This window comes from Symsagittifera roscoffensis, chromosome 1, assembly GCF_963678635.1.
Source record: "Symsagittifera roscoffensis chromosome 1, txSymRosc1.1, whole genome shotgun sequence".
NCBI classification, from domain to species: Eukaryota; Metazoa; Xenacoelomorpha; order Acoela; family Convolutidae; genus Symsagittifera; species Symsagittifera roscoffensis.
In genome coordinates this window covers 15,371,887-15,394,164 of record NC_087062.1, presented here as the reverse complement: position 1 = coordinate 15,394,164, position 22,278 = coordinate 15,371,887, and the positions used below count along the sequence as shown (strand labels likewise).

The 22,278-nt window shown below is 36.1% G+C and overlaps 2 protein-coding genes across 4 annotated transcripts in view; one reads left to right on the top strand and one right to left on the bottom strand.

Annotated features, from left to right (window-relative positions):
• The window catches only part of LOC134849099 (coiled-coil domain-containing protein 181-like), a 479,610-nt gene that overhangs the window by 399,770 nt on the left and 57,562 nt on the right, over positions 1–22,278 (top strand). The gene's annotated exons all lie outside the window — the stretch shown is intronic.
• On the bottom strand, positions 2,508–20,924 carry LOC134842529 (uncharacterized). Its single transcript, XM_063858950.1, has 5 exons — positions 20,750–20,924; positions 15,766–15,797; positions 15,411–15,543; positions 3,132–3,182; positions 2,508–2,919 (listed from the first exon to the last, which is right to left on the bottom strand). The coding sequence occupies exons 1-5, from the start codon at positions 20,794–20,796 to the stop codon at positions 2,763–2,765; spliced, it is 420 nt and encodes a 139-aa protein (XP_063715020.1). The 5' UTR covers positions 20,797–20,924; the 3' UTR covers positions 2,508–2,762.

Genomic DNA, 22,278 nt, shown 5'->3' with positions numbered 1-22,278 from the left:
ATTTGTGGAATAGAACTTTGGTTCCGAATTTCGCAAAACAAATTGCATCATGATAATTTGATAAACTTTTAGCTTGCTTTATTCCGATCACATTTCCAATCAATTTTACATCAATTTCAACCCAATTTGAGAAAATGCTTTTGAAGTTTCCAATTTTGTTCGTTTGACCGGATATTAAATCAGCATTATACTTCTACCAAATTCTTGAAAAAAAAGTTGCAATCAATTATTGCAAAAACTATCTTCTTGCGTTTAGCTGAATTTTTTATTGTTATTTTGAAAACACGTTATTGGAATTTCAATTAGTTGGTTTTCGTGAAGTTTACAACAGCTGAATTTGAAACTGAACATGTCTTGATCAATGCATCAACAATCATTCAACATGCTTCAAGAATTAACCTCCGAGTTATGTTGCCAGATGTTTAAGATTGTGATTCCCCGCGATTGAATGTTTCCATGAGTGGAACCAATGATAAAAAATTTGACTTCTCGCCCGAATAACTGTCAAAAAGTACGCAATTTGAAATTATGTAAAAAAGTATTTTAATAGTTGTTAAGAAATATTTAATTGGAACAAAATTCCTTTCTAGAAAGTGATTTTTTGGATTTAAAAATTGGATTTTATTAGGCCGTTTTTTATCAACGGGTCGGTTTCGTCAAATTTTTCTTGATCTATTTCGTTCAAAATTTTTTAAATTCTTAGTGCCTGAGACCGTTGTTAGTGTTATGAAATCGACGGAAACAAGTTTCCGGCTGCGCAGTTAGTTTTGCGGACAGCAAATCTACAGTCAATCAGTGGGGCATTGAACAGAAAAACTAATTTTTTCAAAATTCTGTCTCGCTGAAAATTTGAAATTTTTTCCCCCAAACATAGATGTCATGCAAAAATCCTTAAACGAGTAGATGAGTATTTTTGATATTGAATCGCCTTAGATCTTTCTTGGGCCTTGCTGTATTTCATAACTTTCACCTTCAATCCAAATTTGAGTCAAGCCTCGAATGTTTCAACTGCATTTTTAAGTTGCAACTTCAATTTTCTAAAAATAATTCATTATAGGAAAAACTATTCCCCTACACTCAAATTATGCTAAAACGCGATAAAAGATGCATGCATTATCACTAAGTTTGGTCCAATTAGCGTGTCTCGGTTCAATTTTGAATGATGTCTGAGGCAAATTAATTCGCCTCATTTGCTTCACGATATCAAGAGTTGGAAATTTTGCACGTTTTATTTATCTCAATTTGGTCAATCATGGCAAATAGTGAAGTCCCTTTGTTCCAAAATAAAAACTGGTCTCATTTGTACCAAACTTACTCAATTCATTTTCTGATTCGTTGAATTGTAATAGAAAGAATAAATAAGTTAATTTACTACTGTTCAATTAGCAGAAAACTAAACCGCGGAATAGTGACCACCTCAGCCGGCCAAAGTGTAGCAAGCTGCCCAATAGACAGTGGGACTCTATAAAAAATTCAAAGCCGTTTATCGCGGCAAAACGGCGATGCGCGCATAGCGCGCCTATTGGTGACTTAAAGCCAAAAGCTTGAAATAGTCGGCTTAGTAGCCTTTGGTCAAATGATTTATTTTTTTATAACTCAATTTTTGATTTTTTATTTTAGTACAAATGGGACTGACTTTTCATTTTGGTACTTGTGAATACCCACCACGGCAAATCATAACTTGTAAACATGTCGAAATTTAACAAAATGAGCACAAGAGTAGAATAATTTAATAGTTCAGCAAACGGCATTAACGGCATTAACGGTGCTAAGGATTTTAGCAGACCGGTTAGCAGACCAACCTTTTAGCAGACTCAGAGAAAAAAGCAAGTCAGACCACTAACTTAAAACGGGGCAGAACAACAGTGCCGACCTACAACAGGGCCAAAAAAGAAAATGTAGTTCGTGAAAGAAATGCTTCAAGTCATTGGAAGTTGAAAATCAAAAATGGTCACATTAATTGATGCCGCTTTTGAACAAACAAAAATTCCCCAAGGCGTCTTAATTATTTCTGAACAAGTTTGAATTTTCTTCTCGGTTTTGCTCAAAATCAAAACGGTATTCAAGAAAATTGTCAACAATTTGCAAACAGAACTGAAATACATCAAATATCTTTAATTCTTGGCACTGTATTGGTGACTAGCGATTGCATGCTCGGCTGCGCAAACATGCGATACGAGTGTTATTGCGCGCGTAAACTTTGTGTTTTGCCGCTAAATTAGACTATTATGGTTCTGTAGTTTGCAGTTCTGTTGACAAATCGTTTGATATAGGAAAGGTTGACCAAAAAGTGAGCGTGTTCTTACGTCTGTCAACCAATTATGGATCAGTTTTATTACATTGGTCTGCTAAACGACTCATTTTTTGATTTTGATGATAAAAATTTGGTCTGGTAAAAGATTAGTCCCGACATTAAGTTCTTTCAGCTGTTAGAAAAAATTATTAAAGACTTTTCTGAAAAACAGGAATATGTCGCTGAATAAATTTTTTGTCACAAGTTGGGAGAAGACAAGACAGATTATTAACTCTTGTTCTCAAAAACAATGTCATTTTATATATTTTCAAAGCTTTTGTAACCAACATGAGTCCAGTTTCGCTATAATCAAATTTCAAACTAACTAAATTCTGATCCAAACCTGTTGTTTACATGATTCTCTATAATGTTGATATCTGCTGTATTTATGATAATCATTATAATCAGAATCAATTTAATTCGAATGGACCAAGTTTATTCCGAATGGCCCGATTCAAATGGACGGTAGTTACTGTGGGTGGGGTTCACGACCCGAGTTAAAAGAACTCCGTTGAAAGCCGCCCTCTAGTGTTAGACCGTGGTTGCCAAGTGTTTCGCTATTGGCGCTGCTCGGCCCGTTGGGAGGATTTTTGTAGATTTCCGAAGGTACATACCCCGCGTCCGGCCTAAAAATATAATGATAGGCACTTTATTCGTCAATTTAGATGGTTATTCTCGGGCAGAACAGACAAGTATGTTTTCACAATGTGTTTTCAGCCTAACTGAACCAAATACTCTGAAATTTGAAAGTTTCAAGCTAATTAGAATATTTTTTTTATTACTGATATTTTCTTTACGATTCTGACCTTCGCTCATAACAGCAGTCCTCAGTACTTACACATCATGAATGCCTCCGTTGTCTGCCTGATTTGATTCAACTGCCTGAGCCCTGTTGCAACAAATGACATTTTCAATTATTCGTCAGTCTCATTTATCAGAAACAGCTCATCCTTTTGCTTAACGCTCTCTTGAAAAATCGTTTCAAGAAAACTCGCATCAATGCAAGTTTAAACTGAAAATGTTGCCCCCTCCCGTTTCCCGTATCAGTCTCTTCGATTACTTTCGACGGATAAAACGCTTTACAGTGAAAGTAGCGTGGAGTTCAATACGCAAAAGGCGCATGAAAACCTAGCAAAGAAAGAGAGGAAAAATAAGGATTTTTTTTCTTTTTTTTTGCTCATATCAGAGAAATGACTGCTCAGAAATTAGGGCAAAGCTCTGAATGTTTCGGCTGCCCTTTAATTTTCTAGAATAGTTTCCGGAAAAACAAATTTTGACTTAATGTGGAATAAGGACGACTAATTAGCTTGCATCAATTCAGTTTGGAACGATTTCGTAATACTGAATAGTGTAACACGAGACGAGACTTAGACTCGATTCAGAGAGACCATAGAGTCAGGTTAGCATAGTGGTGTGCATACCATTTCCGATATCACGCGGACATCAAGGGATCACTCTCTTTATGCAGCAAATCGGTCTGAATAAACAAAACCACCCAAAGCATATATATTCCACACTTTCAGGGAGTTATCTAGGGAGTAGGGGGAACGAGACGTCCACTTCTCTTTTCACGCCAATCGACCTCCATAGACCAGTAACTTTAATCATACAGTTCGAGGTGTATAAACTAAAAACATATAAACTTGGTGTATTGAAAATCGGTCGGAATATCGTCAAAAACAAAACAAAAATTTATGAAAAACATTAACCATACAAATTCCATATATAGAAAAAGTATGACTAGCATTTTTTTGATGACTCGATATGATTTTGAAATTGCTCGAAAAAAAACGTGTTTTTCTTTTTATCTACAAAACGTATTTTGTACTCGAAATTTTTTAAGTGTATGTTTTGATTTTTTGTGTGCAAAACCATGTCATGGGATAGTTTATTCGAAAACTTTCAAAACAACTGTACCTTTGAATGGAACTGTATTTGAATGGAACATGATTCAACGCCTAAATAATTATATTTTCAAATTTTAAAGTTTCTTCGATAATTTTTTTTCCAAAACTCAAAACTTCGATACTTCCATTATCTCGTTTGTGTAAGACAAATCTTGAACAATTCAGTTCATTTCCTATGCAAAGTGTTTTAAACAGCTTTCAATCCTGATAGCCTTTTTGATTACTACTGGAAAAAATGCTTCTCGTGCTATTTTCGTACATTTTATAGTCTAGAGAATTGTATGAATTCGAAGCATTTTTCTCCGCTATGGTATAAATGAAAGCGAAGCATTTTTAGTCAGGCCGCTTAAAAAAGATAAGAATATATCATTACATTCTTTTTATCACTAATATCACAAAGTACTCGATGGAGGCTTTTATGTTCATGCGTGTTCGGTTAATATCAATCTCGATCGATGTTGGGTTAAAGTTTTTCTGAAAACTTCGACAATTTTTCTAAAAACTGTTTCGTGTTTCATTTCAGCCTTTCAATTTGTTTTAATGTGTGCGCAGCTGAGTGTACCACTCCGCCCATTTCTGGAGGTTAAAATTTAACGTGCCAAGAATTAACATGAAATTATGAAAATTTATGATACAATCACTAGCCGTCGTTTTTTTAAAACTATTCTCAGATATTACCGTTTTTATAGGATTTGAATTTTTCCTTTAAAAATGGCTAGTTAATAGATCAAAAATTGTCTCCAGTCTTAAGAGAAAAAATAAACCAAACAAAATTTTGAATTTTTTCCTCTTTTGTTTTGTTTGTGGGATCAAAAAAATCAACAAAAACTGTTAAATAGTCACAAATTATATCTCAGCCAGTTGCTGTACAAGACATTTAGCACAGAGGGTTCCAATCAACCGAATCAATTACATCAAAAACGTTCAGAAACAAAAAAACTTTATGGAAAGTCCATATTGAAAAGCTTATAACTTTTCACAATTCCTGCAAGAAAATTCCTGCTATTTGTTTCCTGAAAAAAAGCGAGAAAATTTTTTAAAAAATAAGCCTGATATCATTGTAACTCTAGTTGGAACAATTGTAAAACTTAGCATTAAGAACTTCAATTTAAAGATAAACGGAAAGCAACAAATAATAAAGCTTTGATATGACACTACATTTCAACTTAATTAACTTTTCTTGAAAGGGTCAAAATTGGCATGAAAAAAGTTTCAGAAAAATAATATACGCCCTAGCTAGTTCCTTTCCACTAGCACCTCGGATCAACAAACCATAAAGCATATCTATCAACAAACTATGAAGCGCAGAATATTAGCGCTATTTACGCTATCATTAACCATTTAAAAGAGGATCAAATTATCAAACTATTGGAAAAATATTTCTAACCTCACATTATATCCCCTTCAGTAAAAAAAAAGTCCAGATAAAACAAATCAAAATACACAGTGAAATGGCATACCCATCTTTATTTATTTAAGTATAACTAATAAATCTATTCAGCGCTAAGTTCAGTACTAACAAAACATGGATGCACTTTTGTATGAATGCACTTACGAAGAAAAGCAAAGCAATTGTTTAAAAATTATTCCAAACTTGAGAAACAGGGGCGGGGAATTCAATTCAATCAATTATCGCAAAAATTATTTTCTTGCGTTTAGCTTAATTTTTAATTGTTATTTTGAAAACACTTTATTGTAATTTCAATTAGTTGGTTTTCCTGAAGTTTACTTTCAACGCGTAAAACACCCGATTCTCAAATGATTTTCGTTGCATCTGGTCATTTTTATATTCAACAGCTGAATTTGAAACTGAACATGTCTTGATCAATGCATCAAAAATCATTCAACATGCTTCAAGAATTAACCTCCGAGTTATGTTCCCAGATGTTTCAGATTGTTATTTCACCGCGATTGAATGTTTCCATGAATGGAACTAATGATAAAAAATTTGACTTCTCGCCCGACTGTCAAAAAGTACAATTTGAAATTTTGAAAAAAAAGTATTTTAATAGATGTTAAGAAATATTTAATTGAAACAAAATTCCTGTCTAGAGTGTAATTTTTTTGGATTTGAAAATTGGATTTTATTTGGCCGCTTTTCATAAACGGGTCCGTTTCGTCAAATTTTTCTTGATCTACTTCGTTAAAAATATTTAAAAATCTTAGTGCTTGAGACGGTTGTTAGAGTTATGAAATCGACAGAAACAAGTTCCCGGCTGCGCAGTTAATTTTGCGCACAGCAAGTCTACAGTCGATCAGTGGCGCATTGGACAGAAAAACTATTTTTCTCAAAATACTGTCTGACTGAAAATTTGAAATTTTTCCTCGACATAGATGTCATGCGAAAATCCTTAAACGAGTAGATGAGTATTTTTTGAGATTGAATCGCCTTCGATCTTTTTTGGGCCTTGCTGTCTTTCATAACTTTCACCTTCAATCCAAATTTCAGTCAAACCTCGAATGTTTCAACTGCGTTTTTAAGTTGCAACTTCAATTTTCTAAAATTAATTCTGAAAAAGAAAAATTATTCCCCCACAACCAAAGTATGCTAAAACGTGATAAATGATGCATGTATTATCACTAAGTTTGGTCCAATTAGCGTGCCTCAGTTCAATTTTGAATGATTTCTGAGGTAAACTAATTCGCCTCATTTGCTTCTTGATATCAAGAGTTGGAATTTTTGCGCGTTTTACTTATCTCAATTTGGTCAATCATGGCAAATAGTGAAGTCCCATTGTTCCAAAATAAAAAACTGATGCCATCTATACCAAAATTATTTAATTCATTTTCTGATTCGTTGAATTGCAATAGGGAGAATTAATAAATTAAATAACTACTGTTCAAACAGCAGAAAACTAAACCGCGGAGTTGACTCTATAAAAAATTCAAAGCCGTTAATCGCCGCAAAGCGGCGATGCGCACATAGCGCGCTATCAGGTGACTTTAAGCCAAAAGCTTGAAATAGTCGGCTTAGTAGTCTTTGGTCAATTGATTTGTTTTTTTTTATAACTCAAATTTTGACTTTTTATTCTAGAACAAATGGGACTGACTTTTCTTTTTGGTGCTTGTGAATACCCACCATGACAAATCATAACTTGTAAACATATCGAAATTTAACAAAACGATCACAAGTGAAGAATAATTTAATACTTCAGCAAACGACAATAACGGTGCTAAGGATTTTAGCAGACCGGTTAGCAGACCAACCTTTTTAGCAGACTCAGAAAAATTAGCAAGTCAGACCGCTAATTTAAAACGGGTCAGTACAACAGTGCCGATCTACAACAATGCCAAAAAAATTGTAGTTCAACAGTTCCGAAATAAATTTCGAAAACTGTTTTTACTGATTCCAAATCAGTGACAAGTAAATCAAATCAAGTCATTGGAAGTGATCAAAAATGGTCACATTAATTGATGCCGCTTTTGAACAAACAAAAATTCCCCAAGCGCGGCGCCTTAATTATTTCTGAACAAACATTTAACTTGAATTTTCTTCTCGGTTTTGCTCCAACAAAAAATTGTCAGCAATTTGCAAACAGAACTCAAATACTTCAATTATCCTTAATTTTCGGCACTGTATTGGCGACTAGCGATTGCTTGCTCCGCTGCGCAAACATGCGATACGAGTGTTATTGTGCGCGTAAACTTTGTGTTTTGCCGCTAAATTAGACTATTATGTTTCTGAAGTTTGCAGTTTTGTTGACAAATCGTTTAATATAGGTAAGATTGACCAAAAAGTGAGCGTGTTTTTACGTCTGTCAATCAATTATGGATCAGTTTTATTACATTGGTCTGCTAAACGACTCATTTTTTGATTTTGATGATAAAAATTTGGTCTGGTAAAAGATTAGTCCCGACATTAAGTTCTTTCAGCTGGTAGAAAAAATTATTAAAGACTTTTCTGAAAAACAGGAATATGTCGCTGAATAAATTTTTTGTCACAAGTTGGGAGAAGACAAGACAGATTATTAACTCTTGTTCTGAAAAACAATGTCATTTTATATATTTTCAAAGCTTTTGTAACCAACATGAGTCCAGTTTCGCTATAATCAAATTTCAAACTAACTAAATTCTTATCCAAACCTGTTGTTTACATAATTCTCTATAATGTTTATATCTGCTGTATTTATGATAATCAGTATAATCAGAATCAATTTAACCCGAATGGACAACCGGGTAGTTACTGTGGGCATTGCAACCCGATTTAATAGAACCTCCTTGAAAGCTGCCCTGTTCTGTTTTTTCTGAGAGCTGCTCTGTTTGTTCTGTTGAGAGCTGCCCTGTTTCGTGGTTGCCGCTTTTTGGGTGATTGACGTAGTCATTCGGATCCGCAATTGACGTTTTCGCGCTAAAAAAATATTGGCAAGCACTTTATTTGTCAATTTAGATGGTTATTCTCGGGGAGAACGGACAAAAATAATTTCACAATGTGTTTTCATCCTAACTTAACCCAATACTCTGAAATTTGAAAGTTTCAAGCTAATTTTTATTACAGATAAGTTATTTACGAGTCTGACCTTCGCTCATAACAGCAGTCCTCATTACTTACGAATCATAAGGGGTATTCGTCTGGCTGATCTGATTTTACACTTCTCGGCGCCTGAGTCCTGTTGCAACAAATGATATTTTCAATTATTTATCAGTCTCATGATTAATCGCAGTCAGCTCATCCTTTTGCTTAAAGCTCTCTTGAAAAATCGTTTCAAGAAAACTCGCATCAAGGCAAGTTTAAACCGCAAATGTTGCCCCCTCCCGTTTCCCGTTTTAGCCTCTTCGATTACTTTCGACGGATAAAACGCTTTACAGTGAAAAGAGCGTGGAGTTCAATAGCAAAAGGCGCATGAAAACCTAGCAAAGAAAGAGAGGAAAAATAAGAATTTTTTTTCTTTTTTTTCGCTCATATCATAGAAATGACTGCTCAGAAATTAGGGCAAAGCCCTTTATTTTTTTCGACTGCCCTTTATTTTTTTGAAATAGTTTTCGGAAAATGAAATTTTGACTGCATGTGGAATAAGGACGACTAATTAGCTTGCATCAATTCAGTTTGGAACGATTTCGTAATACTGGATAGTGTAACACGAGATTCAGACTCGATTCAGAGGGACCATATAGTAAAGTTAGTATAGTGGTGTGCGTGCCACTTCCGATTACCCGCGGACGTCAAGGGATCACTCTCCCCATGCAGCAAATTTTTAAAATCGGTCTGAATAAACAAAACCAACCAAAGCATATATATCCCACACTTTCAGGGAGTTATTTAGGAAGTTTGGGGTGAAGGGGACGTCCACTCCTCTTTTCACGCGGAATGACCTCCATATAGACCAGTAAATTTAATTATACAATTCTAGGTGTAAAAACTATAAACATGTAAACTAGGTGTATGGAAAATCGGTCGGTGTAGCAAAATATTAATCATACAAATTCCATATATAGAAAAAGTATGACTAGCATTTTTTTTATGGCTGGATTGGATGTGATTTCAAAAAAGTTCGAAAAAAACGTGTTTTTCTTTAATCTACAAAACGTATTTTGTACTAAAACACAGTTTCGAAATTTTTTAATTGCACGTTTTGATTTTTTGTGTGCATAACCAAATCACTGGATAATTTTTTTCGAAAACCTTCAAAACAACTGTACCTTTGAATGGAACTTTGTTTATGGCTGATTCAACGCCTAAGTAATTACCTTTTCAAATTTTAAAATTTGTTCAATAAGCTTTTTCCAAAACTCAAAACTTCGATACTTCCGTTATATCGTTTGTGTAAGACAAATCTAAAACAATTCAGTTCGTTTCCTATACATGGTGTTTCAAACAGCTTTCAACCCTGATAGCTTCTTTGATTAAACCCAGGTCTTGGTTACTTTAGTTCCGTTACGAACACAACCCATAAACTTTAGGGTAAAAATGAACTTTACAAAAAAAGTCCGCTTTGAAACATAAAAAATATAAAGGATTAGCATTTTGATAAACCCGGGCAGGGATGCGACCCCTCAAAGGGTCCCTCATTGGAATTTTTCGACATCTTTTTTTTGACAACCAACCCAAAAAACGTTTCAAAACTCGAAAACGTAGAGATTTAGCTATATTTCAAGCATTTGTAATGTTTACTCTCCTTGTTTTATTACAGGTGCCAATAAAAAGTTAAATTGGTTTTAGTTTTGATGATTCTGAGTCAGATAAACGTTCTGGTTATAAGAAACTTGCGAATTGACAAACTCGTGTGGTTTCTGGTCGTTGCATACAAATTTGCCTATTTGCAGTAGACTCTTCAAAAAACAGTGCACGGTACAGCCAGTCCTAATTTGCAATCGCAAAAAAACTGAGAGAGGGTTGAAGGTGGGGTGTCCCTTAGTCTTTTTCTAAGCCTTTTTGAGGCGAGTGTCTTAGCTTGGTTTTCATCAATTGTCTGTAAGTAACCTGTTTGTGGTCGAAATGAGGTTTCTAGGCTGTTAAGATGGAGTTTATCTTCTGTTAAGATGGAGTTTCAACGGCTGTCAAAATTATATTAACTTGGTGTTTTGAGTCTTTATTCAATGTTTCCGCGACGTTCTTCTGATTATTTTGCCAAGAGAAGTCTGCTTTTAAGGAGATGCAATCTAAAGAACTAAGAAGATTGGCAAGTCAATGTCGTTATACAAGAAAATGCATGTTGGAGTCACAATTGCATAATAATTGCAGATGGAGAAGTTGAGCGCATATTATAAGTTTAATCAGCATAATGAGAATACGCTCCCGAGAAGAAAACACTGTTGCTGGGTATCAGGGTTCTGATGTTGAAGTCTTCAGGCAATAAATTTTTTTTCTAAATTTCGGGTATCCTTGTTGGAGTATGTCGCACTTGTGTAGCCTAGGATTTGGTTGCTGTTTAGAAAAACAATGCTGGCAAGTTTTCCTTCCTTACAGGTCAAGCTGTTGGCGTTAAAGATGACAAATCAATTTGATTGCTGATTTTTGTTGCCGACTGCTGGATGTATTTGTCTGGATACACAAGGACAAGGCATTTTATTGGGACTTGAACAGCTTTACGGTGTGTTCGATTGTTGTTTTGTTATGCTACACGATCGTCTGATGAGATCTGGAAATCAACGCGAACGACTTAGATTTTCTTAAAGTCGAACGGGTTGTCCACCTAAAATAAGCGGAGTGTTCAAGGTCAAAACCTGACTGGAAAGCAAGTTTAAGATAGACTCTTGCAAAAAGTGTTTCGGAGCTGTCGAGGATGATCATCTTTTCTTTTCTGCGGCGGAGGGCTGTTAGAAATGCGTCTGTTATAGATCCCGACACATTTGCAGATGCACTGCCCGAGTAGTCATGCAGACAAGAACCACTCCATATTGTTTGTTCGAGATGAGATGCTTGTCGAAAAATGTCAAAAACCAGATTGTTGAAAAACGAATGATTCTTCTGATGAAAATCCAAATGATGGTAGTGGATAAATTCAGGTTAGAATTCTTGGGTTCAGTTGATGGCATTGTCGCTCGTAATATTTGTTCTATATTTTACATAGTTGAGAGAAACCAAGATTCTTTTACTTGAGAGAAGCCGAAATACGCCAATATTTTTTTTATCCAGCTAAAAGAATCCAAGAGTCAGCTTGGAGTGGACTTCGGGTATACTCGGGTGGGTAATCTGAAGGGGTCCCTGAGTTTCGCGGGAGTCGGTGAGTGATTTGGTCTGTGGACATTGGCTTTTGATGTTCCACGCTTAGCGGTTATATAGAGCCAAAAATCACCCAGTATACTCGTAAAAAAACTAGCTGGGTGGTTATAAACAGTGTCCGCAATTTTTCAAAGTCCATGCAAGGGGGATTTTTCCGTCCTCAAACATTTTTGAACTTCACTATCTTGATTGATACTCTGCGGCGTTTCAAGGTTTACTTAGTTGATCATTCTATTTTCAGACAGTTCACATTCTGTTGAGGCATGTTCTTTGCATAGAAGGTTACGAATGTAGCTCTTCATACCAGCAGTTGTGATCGAATCCGTGTACAATGAAAGCTTGTCGGAGCGTTGAGTCGCATCAAAGAAAATGTGAGAATGAATCAGAATGAAGGCAAATGGCTTCCACGGAGTTTCAACATCGTACGGTCATTCCGTGTAGGTATGACAGTGTGCTAAAAAGTCGAAAACGTGTTTTTTAATCTTTGGAGAGAGTTTCTTCCGCAGAGGTAACGCAGAGTTCCATTCCCCAAGTAAATGTTAGTTATTCGGAGAGCTCTGCGTTTTCGCGGATAGCTCTGATGAGAGAGAAGAGTAGATTGGGAGCTCTATTTTTTTGAGTTTTTCACGAATTGTCCAACCAAATAGCAGAGAAATTTCATGCGGTGTGTTTTTGAGTCTTTATGTTGTTGTTTTAGATGTAAAAAGGTCAGGGTGGTCCGTTCCATTGAGAATTAAGACTTGGTTGTTGTCGACATCTGGATATTTTAAGTCTTTTAGATGGTTGTAGCTAAGGCAGATGCTTGTCAAGTACTCTGGTTGAACTTCCTCTAGGTTTAGTTTGCTGAGCACTTAAAGATTCTACGCTGATATTTCCTAACGTGAGGGTGGTCAGTTTAACTGGCGGTGCCTTGGTGCGCTTCAAGTCTTGAACTCCCGGGATAAAAATATCTTTGTTTTTGAGGCTTCTTTCCAGCTGAAGCAAGACGAATGTCAATTAAAGCAGATAACTATCACGTTCGAAATGGCGTGTAAAGTAAAAAAAAAGTTTTTATTCTAGAACAAATAGTTACAGTTGCATGAAGAAGCCTCGAACTCGAGAAGCGTTTCTGCTGTCGTTGAATGGTTTTATTTCCTCCGATCTATCTGAAGGCGGCTGCTGTGGTTAGTGGAGACAGCTGTTCTAGTTTTGCCGTTGATGAATGCTTATGTGATGCTGTCTGCTGCAAAGGAAGCGTGTTGCTTTGGGTTTTAAATCTTACCATGAGTTGTTCAGGACAATTCAGATAAAAACATCTGGTGTCCAATTTTTCTCTTGTCGTCAATTGGAAAGTATTTCTGTTGAAAATGATGTGCGAGTGGATGATCCGTATCATAAAAACACAGGATCATTTTGAGCTCTTTTTGTGTTTTCCAAAATTCTGGTACTGGAGTCTAGCTGCCGCAATTTTAGATGTTTTAATGTTCACTGTTTCGTTCTTCACTATACGAAAAAAAGAAACTCGCCTGATTGAAATAGTCACAGGCTAAACTTAAATTTCTAGGCTATTGACTGGAATTGATATAATGAGGCGAGGCAGCTGAATGTTGTTGTTAATTACATATCGGGTCCAGTGAAGTGGCTCAAACGGCAGAATTTTGTTGGCTACCAACTTTCCAGAAAATTTACAGTTTTGCTTGTCCGTAAACTCAAGCATTTGACACGTTTCCACAAAATTGCTAACGAATTATGAAATCTCCAAAAACGGTTGCTTATTTTGATTCGCAGACACCCGGGTTAGCTGTAGTTTGTTTATGTATTGGCACACATTTATGTCTGCTTTCAAATCGTATCTCAAGTTCTTGAAGAGCATTTGCAAAAATACCGCTGTTGCATGAGTATCCGTCGATAGCCTGATGAGCGCAATTTGTTGTCAAGTTTTTCAAAAGGGTTAAGTTTTTGGCATCGGAGTTCAAGCTAGAACTTTGGCAGTAGTGATGACTGCCTGGTTGTTGATATTGATGCTGGTACCAATCACGGCGCTTTAACGACGTTTTTGTGTGTGGCGCCAAACTGAGTGGAGGATAATGTAATGCTGCAAAACTACTTAGTTGTGGAGTAACTGTCGCGTGTTGCTGTTGTTCGATTGGAGAGTTCCAATTGCTCTCATTTGCTGTCGATGAGTTCGTTGCTTTTAAAATGCGTGATCTTGTTGTTGACCGGGTTGTTCAGCTGTCGAATGCTTGGCGACTGGTGTTTCTGGGAGGGTTTATGTTTCTTCGTAGATCTTAAACTAGCACTAGAAGAGAAACCAAGTAATTATAAATTTTTAATTTCAAGTCTCAGATGTAAACAAAATATCAGAGTTCTCTGGAAACATGTATTAGTCTCTCTAGTACTAGAGTGAGAGAAATTCTTTTCACGAAATTAGGACGTGAAACATTACATCAGTTACCAGAACTATTGAGGTAATGAGGACGTTAAGTTTGTTAAACTGGTAAAATTAATAACCAACCAAACAAAAACACTCACAATTTTTCAATGTTTTGCTATTAGCTCCCAGGATTTTTTTAAGCAGATCAGGAAGCTTTTCTTGCTAATTTTAGGCACGTTGAAAAACTGAGTGCCAGTAAATTTAAAAATGAAAGGACTCTGTTGTATTTCAAAGTTTTAGATTGAATCAGTTTCCTTGTTTTGTTACAAGAGCTGATAAAAAATTCTTCTTTTTCTGTTTGTAAATTTGTAATTTCTGTGTGCTGAATTTTTTTTTGTCGTTGCTGGTTGTTGCATACGTATTTGCCTGTAACACACAATCAGTCTGGAGTTGTTGAGTTGTAGTAGACTGTGCATGGAGCAGTGCACTATACAGGCGCAGTGTATGCTAATTTTAAAGGGGAGAGCTTGCCTGAAAATTTTTTTTTGACATGCATTTCCGGTCAAAAGATTTTCGCAAAATCGGGTTTCATTAGTGATCTGAGACCTTAACAATGATCGACAAAATTTTAAAACTTTTTTTGAAGATATGCCTCTTTCTATATCCGCCCTTGTCAGGGGCGGATCTAGGATTTTCTCGAGGGGCGGGGGGATTTTCAAAAAATGTCGAACATTTTGTCGACTTTTTTATAGGTCAACTAATTTGATTTTTGATTTTTTCCAAAGCACTAAAAAGATCCTATCTCAAAATAGTACAAAGAGGGACCCTATGAGTCGGCAGGGGGTCGAGCTACCTTTGATCACGTTCTTTCTCTATAAACTGGAATATTTTACCTCCAGAAAATTGAAGATCATTTTTTGTTTATTGTCATGATTTGCAATAAACAGCAGCGTAGAAAATTAAAACAACTTACAATTCTGTTCAAGTTAATTACTGAAAATTAGTACTGAAAACTACATTTTTTCGATTGTTAATCAAAATTTTTAGTTTATGTATAGCACGCAGCTTGTAAAAAAGAAAACACGTTGTAGATAACAGGTCGAAAATAAACTGAAAAATAGACTACTCAAAATAAGGAACGGAATTGTCTGAAAAAAATCCATGAGTAGCGAGTAATTGTCTGAAAATTCAACCCACCTGGCATGGTTGCAGTAGGAGACAAGGAGACATGTTACTACGATGAAAGTAGCAACTGCAATAAGCATCATTCCAATCAGGAAAGGCTTGTTTAACTCGTCTTCGTCAGGCTGTTCTGTTTCAATCTTAGCAGCTGAATACCAAATACAGATTAAATTACGTAGGAAAAAACTCATCATTAGAGCAATAAAGAAACGCTCTTTGAGAAAAGTTTTTTTTTCTTTAATACTTTGCAGGGGTTCGGTCTCAATTTTTCGACGAGTGTCCGCAGTACTTTAACTGGACGGCTTTGCGATTTTTTTTGCCTGCACTCTGAACACTTTAGCAACTATTTAGTAAATTTTTGACTACTTACTGGCATTGGTTGTGGCTCCGAGCTCAAATGCACTAAAACATGACCGAGTTTCACCAGAGGTAAATTTTTTTATTATATACTATCTGCCCATGGGACATCGCAAAAATTCTTCCTATCAGATATTTTTCACATGATGAATTATTTAAAATCAGAATCAAATGGTTACAAGGTTAGAAGAAAAAAATGATTGTCATTCAGAAAAAAATCAATGCAAGTTTTCTAAGTTTTTTTTTCAGATTGTTTGATTACTTAAACATTCTTGCCAAGGAAACGTCCAAGAAACTTTCATTTATTAGACTACTCCTTGCTAGCAGTCCTCGTTCGGACATTCGGAATTAGACTTAAGCTAAAATTTATAAATTGATGTTTCTCGACACTGAGACAGCCTTCTGAAAACTTCTTAATCTCATTTGTTTCTTAATGAGTATGTGTTGCATTTATTCATTGCCCATCTTTTTTTCATTTTATATTTATAGCGTCTGCTAGTATAACAAATACCAAATAATTCAAATTCTGTTGCAGTTTGAAATGGTTTAGGTAGTCATTTGATTTATATCAAATATTTTCTTGATTTGCTATATAGGATTTTGCTCAAAATCTGGCTTTGATAATTTCGATTTCTGAGCTCAAAATTTTATTTGTTTCAATCATTTTTTTTGATTTGTTATATAGCCTTTTGCTAAAAAACTTGATGATTTTTGCTGCTTTTGTCGTTAACCAGTTAATTTTCTATGGGTTCTACTGTAAACTAGTGTGCGATATTCACCTTATGCTACATCTTACTTACAAATTTCTCATCGTTAAGTTTCCTCTCAACTCGGCAATCAATTTTTTAGCGAAAATTATAGTTTTATAGAAAAAGGGGCTGAGAGACATTTTGTAGAGACTTTGTGTCATTTCTGAAAGCCAAAATGTCAAAATCGTACAAAAATTACCTTTTAACACTTTATTTGGCAGTAAAGTATGATTCACAAACTTGATTGCTCACTTGATGGCAAGGATATAAATAAAACGACCAAGAAACTCTCATGATAATCTATGAAAATTCCTTAAATTTTGTCTACAAATTATTTAAGGTAACCGACGCGCCCAGGTGTGATTTTACGGTCAAAATTTGTATAAGTTATGACCATGATCAAGTAAAAAATCAAAAAAACTGTTTCTACAAAAACACTGCATAAAACATGGGCCCGGATTGGGTTCAAACACGCGCCGATGTACTGGGTTCAAACACGCGACTATTGTTCATTACTTCAAATTAAACTGCTCAGCCAACTTGTCTAAAAAAGAGTGAAGTTATAGACTAGTTGATGCAGCCCATACTAGCGGCAGCATCATCCGCCTCCACAGGGAGAATGACTGCTGCGAGTTTACCGGCTGAACGGGCGACATGGCTTTTGCCGTAATTGAGCGAGACGATGCGAGTGAGTGGATAGTAGCCACTAGGGCTGTTCAGTCAACTACCCAAACGAAATCACCAGTCCTGAGCTCAAACTCAGGTGGTCAGAACCGCTTGTTGCGCTTGTTGAGTCCTCAGTCAACGTGACTTTAGAGCATTCGCGTACCATTGTGTACGGATATACCGTTTCGTATGGTCAAAAACACTCCTCAGTAAAAAGAGACTAAATCTTGCCCAAGCAGAAAATGCATAGTTGTGAGAGCCTTTTGATTGGTAAGGTCCGAGCTCACTGGAGTAAAAAACGTTGAGTTCAATGATCTTTCCACTATGCAGAAAGCTGTACTGCGAAATTCATCGGTCTTTTTCAGGATTCTAATATCGAATTGAAGACTCGTTTGCAACTGCGGATCACTCTTTCTCAAGACTTATTATGGTGTAGGGCTCAAGGTGGGTTAAACTTCAATTTTATCCTCTAAATTGCCAGGAAGGTTGACGCGTGCATAGTTGACTATCGGATACATAGGAGCAGATTTTTTTCCGAGCCAACATAATTGGACCCGCTGTCGGACTAAAAGACGGCTTGCAAACCGCGGCACCCGATGATTTGCTATATGCCCATCAAATAAGATCTTGTATCTAATGGGGGTACGACATCATTTTTTACGGAACGGCTGGTAAAAGGCGGGAACAAAAACTTTTCATCTTTTTTTTCCGATCTGCGCCGGATGATTTAATAAAAAGACCAAAGTAATCTACTTCAAAATCATTAAACAGTGGTTGCTCAATGCTTGACCGGGAGATGCGACATCGGTTTTTCGTATACAACACAGCACAACTAATTTCAATGGTCCAGAACAGTTAAGGCGGTTTGAGTACAGAGAAGCACATTTGAATGAAGGAACGTAAGCAATCAATCTTTCGTAGTGCTGCTCGCTAAAAAACTTAGGTATAAACAGCAATATTAATGAATAGCGATTATCAAATAAAACTGAATACTTAGCGTCATAGCCTTTTAACGACAAGCGCTTGATACGGCTCGTTGAGCAAAGAAAAATATAAGGGCCCATGAATAGATTGCAATCCGAATACTTGACTTGACCTTCTTATTAGATGATAACGACTCAATATCTTTTGGGTATAATTTTGCCATAACAACTTTTTCCGTTTTTTTTTCAGATGGGTCGGTTATTATTGCATCAGAACCACAGAAATGTTTGTAGCTGGACAATAACCGCAACCAATACGCGAGAAAGCGTTACAAATGATTGAAAGAGCCGCAAGCGATCCCTTATGAAATGGAAAGAATCTAAACAAAAACTAGCTCTGTATGAGCACGAGTAAAACTTACAAAATTTAGGGTAGTGTCAAAAGAATTATCAACAAGTTTCCAAAGACGATCTTTGTTGATGACGTCCGTTGAAGGTTTGATTGGTCAATCAATTGTTAGAGGGGAACTAGGTCCGGAGACCCAGCTATCACTTTCAAACTTTTCGCCGAAAAACTGTGGGTTCCGATGTTCACATGATTGCGAACACTAGTGACATGATACCACTCGTCAAATGTGGTCAAATTGCAAATTTTTACCATCCAATTGGCGAAAAAAAAAGACGGGGAGTTTCTATTTCAAGAATAGTCTCTGGACCACCGTAGTGCTGTCAGACAACATGAAAATGTTAGAAAACTCGATCGTTAACGGTTTTTGGAAATCTTCACAAGGACAAGAAGCAGGAAGCGCAGCCTGTTATTCCAATTTTGAAAGGACTCATGCCTTCATAGGTGCAACCCTAGCCTTGCCACAAACGAAATGAAGCTTTTGTCTCCTTAATGTCTAAAGCAAGAGCACGAAAAAACGCAACCGCTCAAAACATCTCTTGCGAGGAGTCAGCTAAAACTTATTTTTGGCGGAAATCTTGTAATAACTCTGGCAGATGACGATATGGCCCAGCTTATGCAATCCGGCATGCCACTCGAGAAAGCGTGTTTTAGAATCTTTAGGTTAAGTCAAACACGAACGATACGAACTTTGAAACGTAGCGTTTCGTGACGTGGTACTTAAGCTTACGATTGACACCACGACTTACAGGTAAAGTGTCCTTTGTGTGTTCACATTTCAAGTCTAAGAGATGGGATCATGTTTGGGTACTCAGTGATATATTTTTGCACTCGAGAGCTGTCCCTGCTCAGGAACATGTTTTAACTTGTTTTAATTTATCCGGTAAAAGTTCGGTCTGGTAGAATGTCCTCCCACTAACTGGGCAACAGTTCAGCTGGTTTGCATATTTTGGATCAACGCCGACAGGTCTTTCAGTCAAAAGGACTTCAGGCCGAAATCTAAACTTTTAAAGCAAATCAAAACATTATTGTATATCTGTAAAATGTAGGTTTTCAAAAATTTTGGCAAACTTAGTTCATTATAAGCGTTCTTTTTGACGAAATAACGCTCAATAAAATAACGCTCAAATAACGCTCCATGGCTTCAACGAGGAACCACATCAGCCAGATTTTCAAAAGTCTTTGAGAATCAACCTCCCCTTAAGAACATCCCATATCCGCCCCTTATACGACACGAGCAGCCTTTGTTATGTATTTAAAATCAAAACTCGACCGGAGAAGTACGCCCATAAGAATTACAAACATAAAACACGGTACACGTTTAAAAGACTTGGTTGTTGTGACATGCATAAGTAAATTCGTCCGCCCCAGCCCCCCTCCCCTTAAATCCGCCTCAGAAAAGCTGGTTAGTAGTGCTACCTCTACCCTGAATACTGGGCAAAGGCTGGCAGTAAGTGCTACCCCCACCCCAAAGGGATGGGAGCAGGGGAGGTGGCGGTAGGCGGTGGAAGTGGGTGTGAGGATAAGTATGAGTAGCCAGGGATGGGGGCAAATTTGGGGTTGTTCAAATTGAGAGTTAAAATTGAAAGAAACTGGGTTAAAAGTGGGAGGGCTATGATATTGCAAAAATTAAGTAAATTTGAGCAGGTTAAGAAATCGAGGCTGGGAATAATGCAGAAAACGCTGCTTGTTTTGCAGAAATATTTTAAAAAAATTATAAAGAATATAATTCATTATAATGTATTTGAAATGGATTGTAATCGATTTAATTTCTCTAATTATAATGGATTATAAAGATTATAATCCATTATAATGTATTTGAAATGGATTGTAATCGATTTAATTTCTCTAATTATAATGGATTATAAAGATTATAATTCATTATAATGTATTTTAAATGGATTGTAATCGATTTAATTTCTCTAATTATAATGGATTATAAAGATTATAATCCATTATAATGTATTTGAAATGGATTGTAATCGATTTAACTTCACTAATTATAATTGATTATAAAGGATTATAATCGATTGCGTGGTCCCAAAATTTAATTATAATCGATTATAAGGGCATCATATTTGACCACGAAAATCGATTAGAATCGAAAATTATCTATGATACCTCCCTGCAGGTGACAAATCAATTCACTTTCTTAAAAAACTGTCTAATGAAATGACGTAGATGTGCACTGAGTTTCTATGTAAGGCTTCGCAGCCGTCACATTTATTAGAAAACTAAACATGACTCACTTACCAGAGTAAGAAAGTGTAGAGGGTAAATAAACCAACGACTGACTGCATGATCAACAAAATTTATAAATAACTACTTCAGAACAGGTGTGTGAGTATAAAACTTCATTCGTTTTTGGTGCAAGTCTTTGCTAAGCTTGTTTTGTGTTCGCAAAAGTATCGGTAATGAAAAATCTACGCAAAACGATAGCTTATAATAACAAAAATGCTTTTGCAAAAAATTAAAATCATTTTTTCTGCATCAAAGACTATCTAGCTAAGTAGTTAAAAACTCTAATGTGAACAGATTTCTTATGTGAACATATCTTCAAATGACTCAGAAACTTAAGCTGAGTACAAAAAATAATCAAATTTTTTATTGAAACATGAAAAAGCATGCGAAAATAACGATGCCTCAGATTCGCAACGAAACGCTAAAAAGGTTGATTACCCACGTGTATAGCTAGGGGAGGGGGCGTATTTTCAAAAAAGTTTTGAAAATTTTGACGAACTTTTTTTTGGTTGACCAAATTGATTTTCCGAGCACTCCCAGAACTCTATAAAGACCTTATTTTTACCAAAAAATTTGCCCTCAGGCAGTTTCTGAAAAAATAGGTCAAAAAAGCCGTTTTTGAACACTTTCAGGACAATTTTGAGCAAAAAGTTGCGTTTTTTGGCGCGCGCTCCCTTCATAATTATTATATATTGATGCCGAAGGCGCCTTTAGAAGAAATTTTTTTTTGGCTGCCCAAAATGAATATCAAAAAAAGATAGCAAAGAGGGGATCCTTTGGTTGGTGAGGGGGTCGAGGGGGTCCTTGAGAACAAAAGCGAACGCCCTACCTTCAGCGTAAAAAGAATGAATAAAATTGAGGCACAAAAAGCAACATGTTTGTCCAAAATGGAAAAAACTTTTGCTTACATTGTTAAGGTGCTGCACAGAACAGTTTTCTTGGTGTTCAGATGCAAGGATAGAGCACGAACCCTGGTAACTTGCTTTCCCCGATGAGGCAATGGTCGCCCAAACAAAAATGCGCAGGAAAAAGTCTTTTAAATTTCAAATTTTTTCTTTTTCAAAACTTTTCTCGATACTTATGAATAATAAACTTCAGTTGGTCAAATGATTGCGTAATATAAACACGTCAATTGAGCAATTGATCCTTTTCCAGAAACGTTTGAGTCTTACTAAAATCTTACGTTTGAGCTAAATTTTAAAATCTCAGAAGAACTGTACAAACAATATGCCCTTGTTTGCCTATAAAATCGTCAAAATTTTTTCATGTCTTGTACACCATTATTAGTAAATCCCACTGGGAATGCATGCGTCCAAGAAAAATATTTTCCTTTAAAAACGGTCCGTGCTCCGTAATCTAGAGCAATTCAAAAGCCCTTCTTTCTTTTTGGTTTTGTAAAAATTAAAGAAGAACTAACTGTTCTTCTGCATCAGGCTACTAGCTGAAGTTGACGTTGACTCGGGGACCTGCACATTTTTTGATGCATGCTACTTTGAGTTAAGTATCAGTTATGACTAAAGATTGTTTAAGGGGAATTTGAG

Bases quoted from the DNA above. Each gene is read 5' to 3' on its own strand.
- LOC134842529 (XM_063858950.1), bottom strand. From the start codon at position 20,796: ATGCAGTCAGTCGTTGGTTTATTTACCCTCTACACTTTCTTACTCTG. The intron at 15,798-20,749 runs GTAAGTGAGTCA...GTCATGTTTTAG, and splicing joins CTCTACACTTTCTTACTCTG to TGCATTTGAGCTCGGAGCCA. The intron at 2,920-3,131 runs GTAAGTACTGAG...TTATATTTTTAG, and splicing joins AACGGAGGCATTCATGATGT to GCCGGACGCGGGGTATGTAC.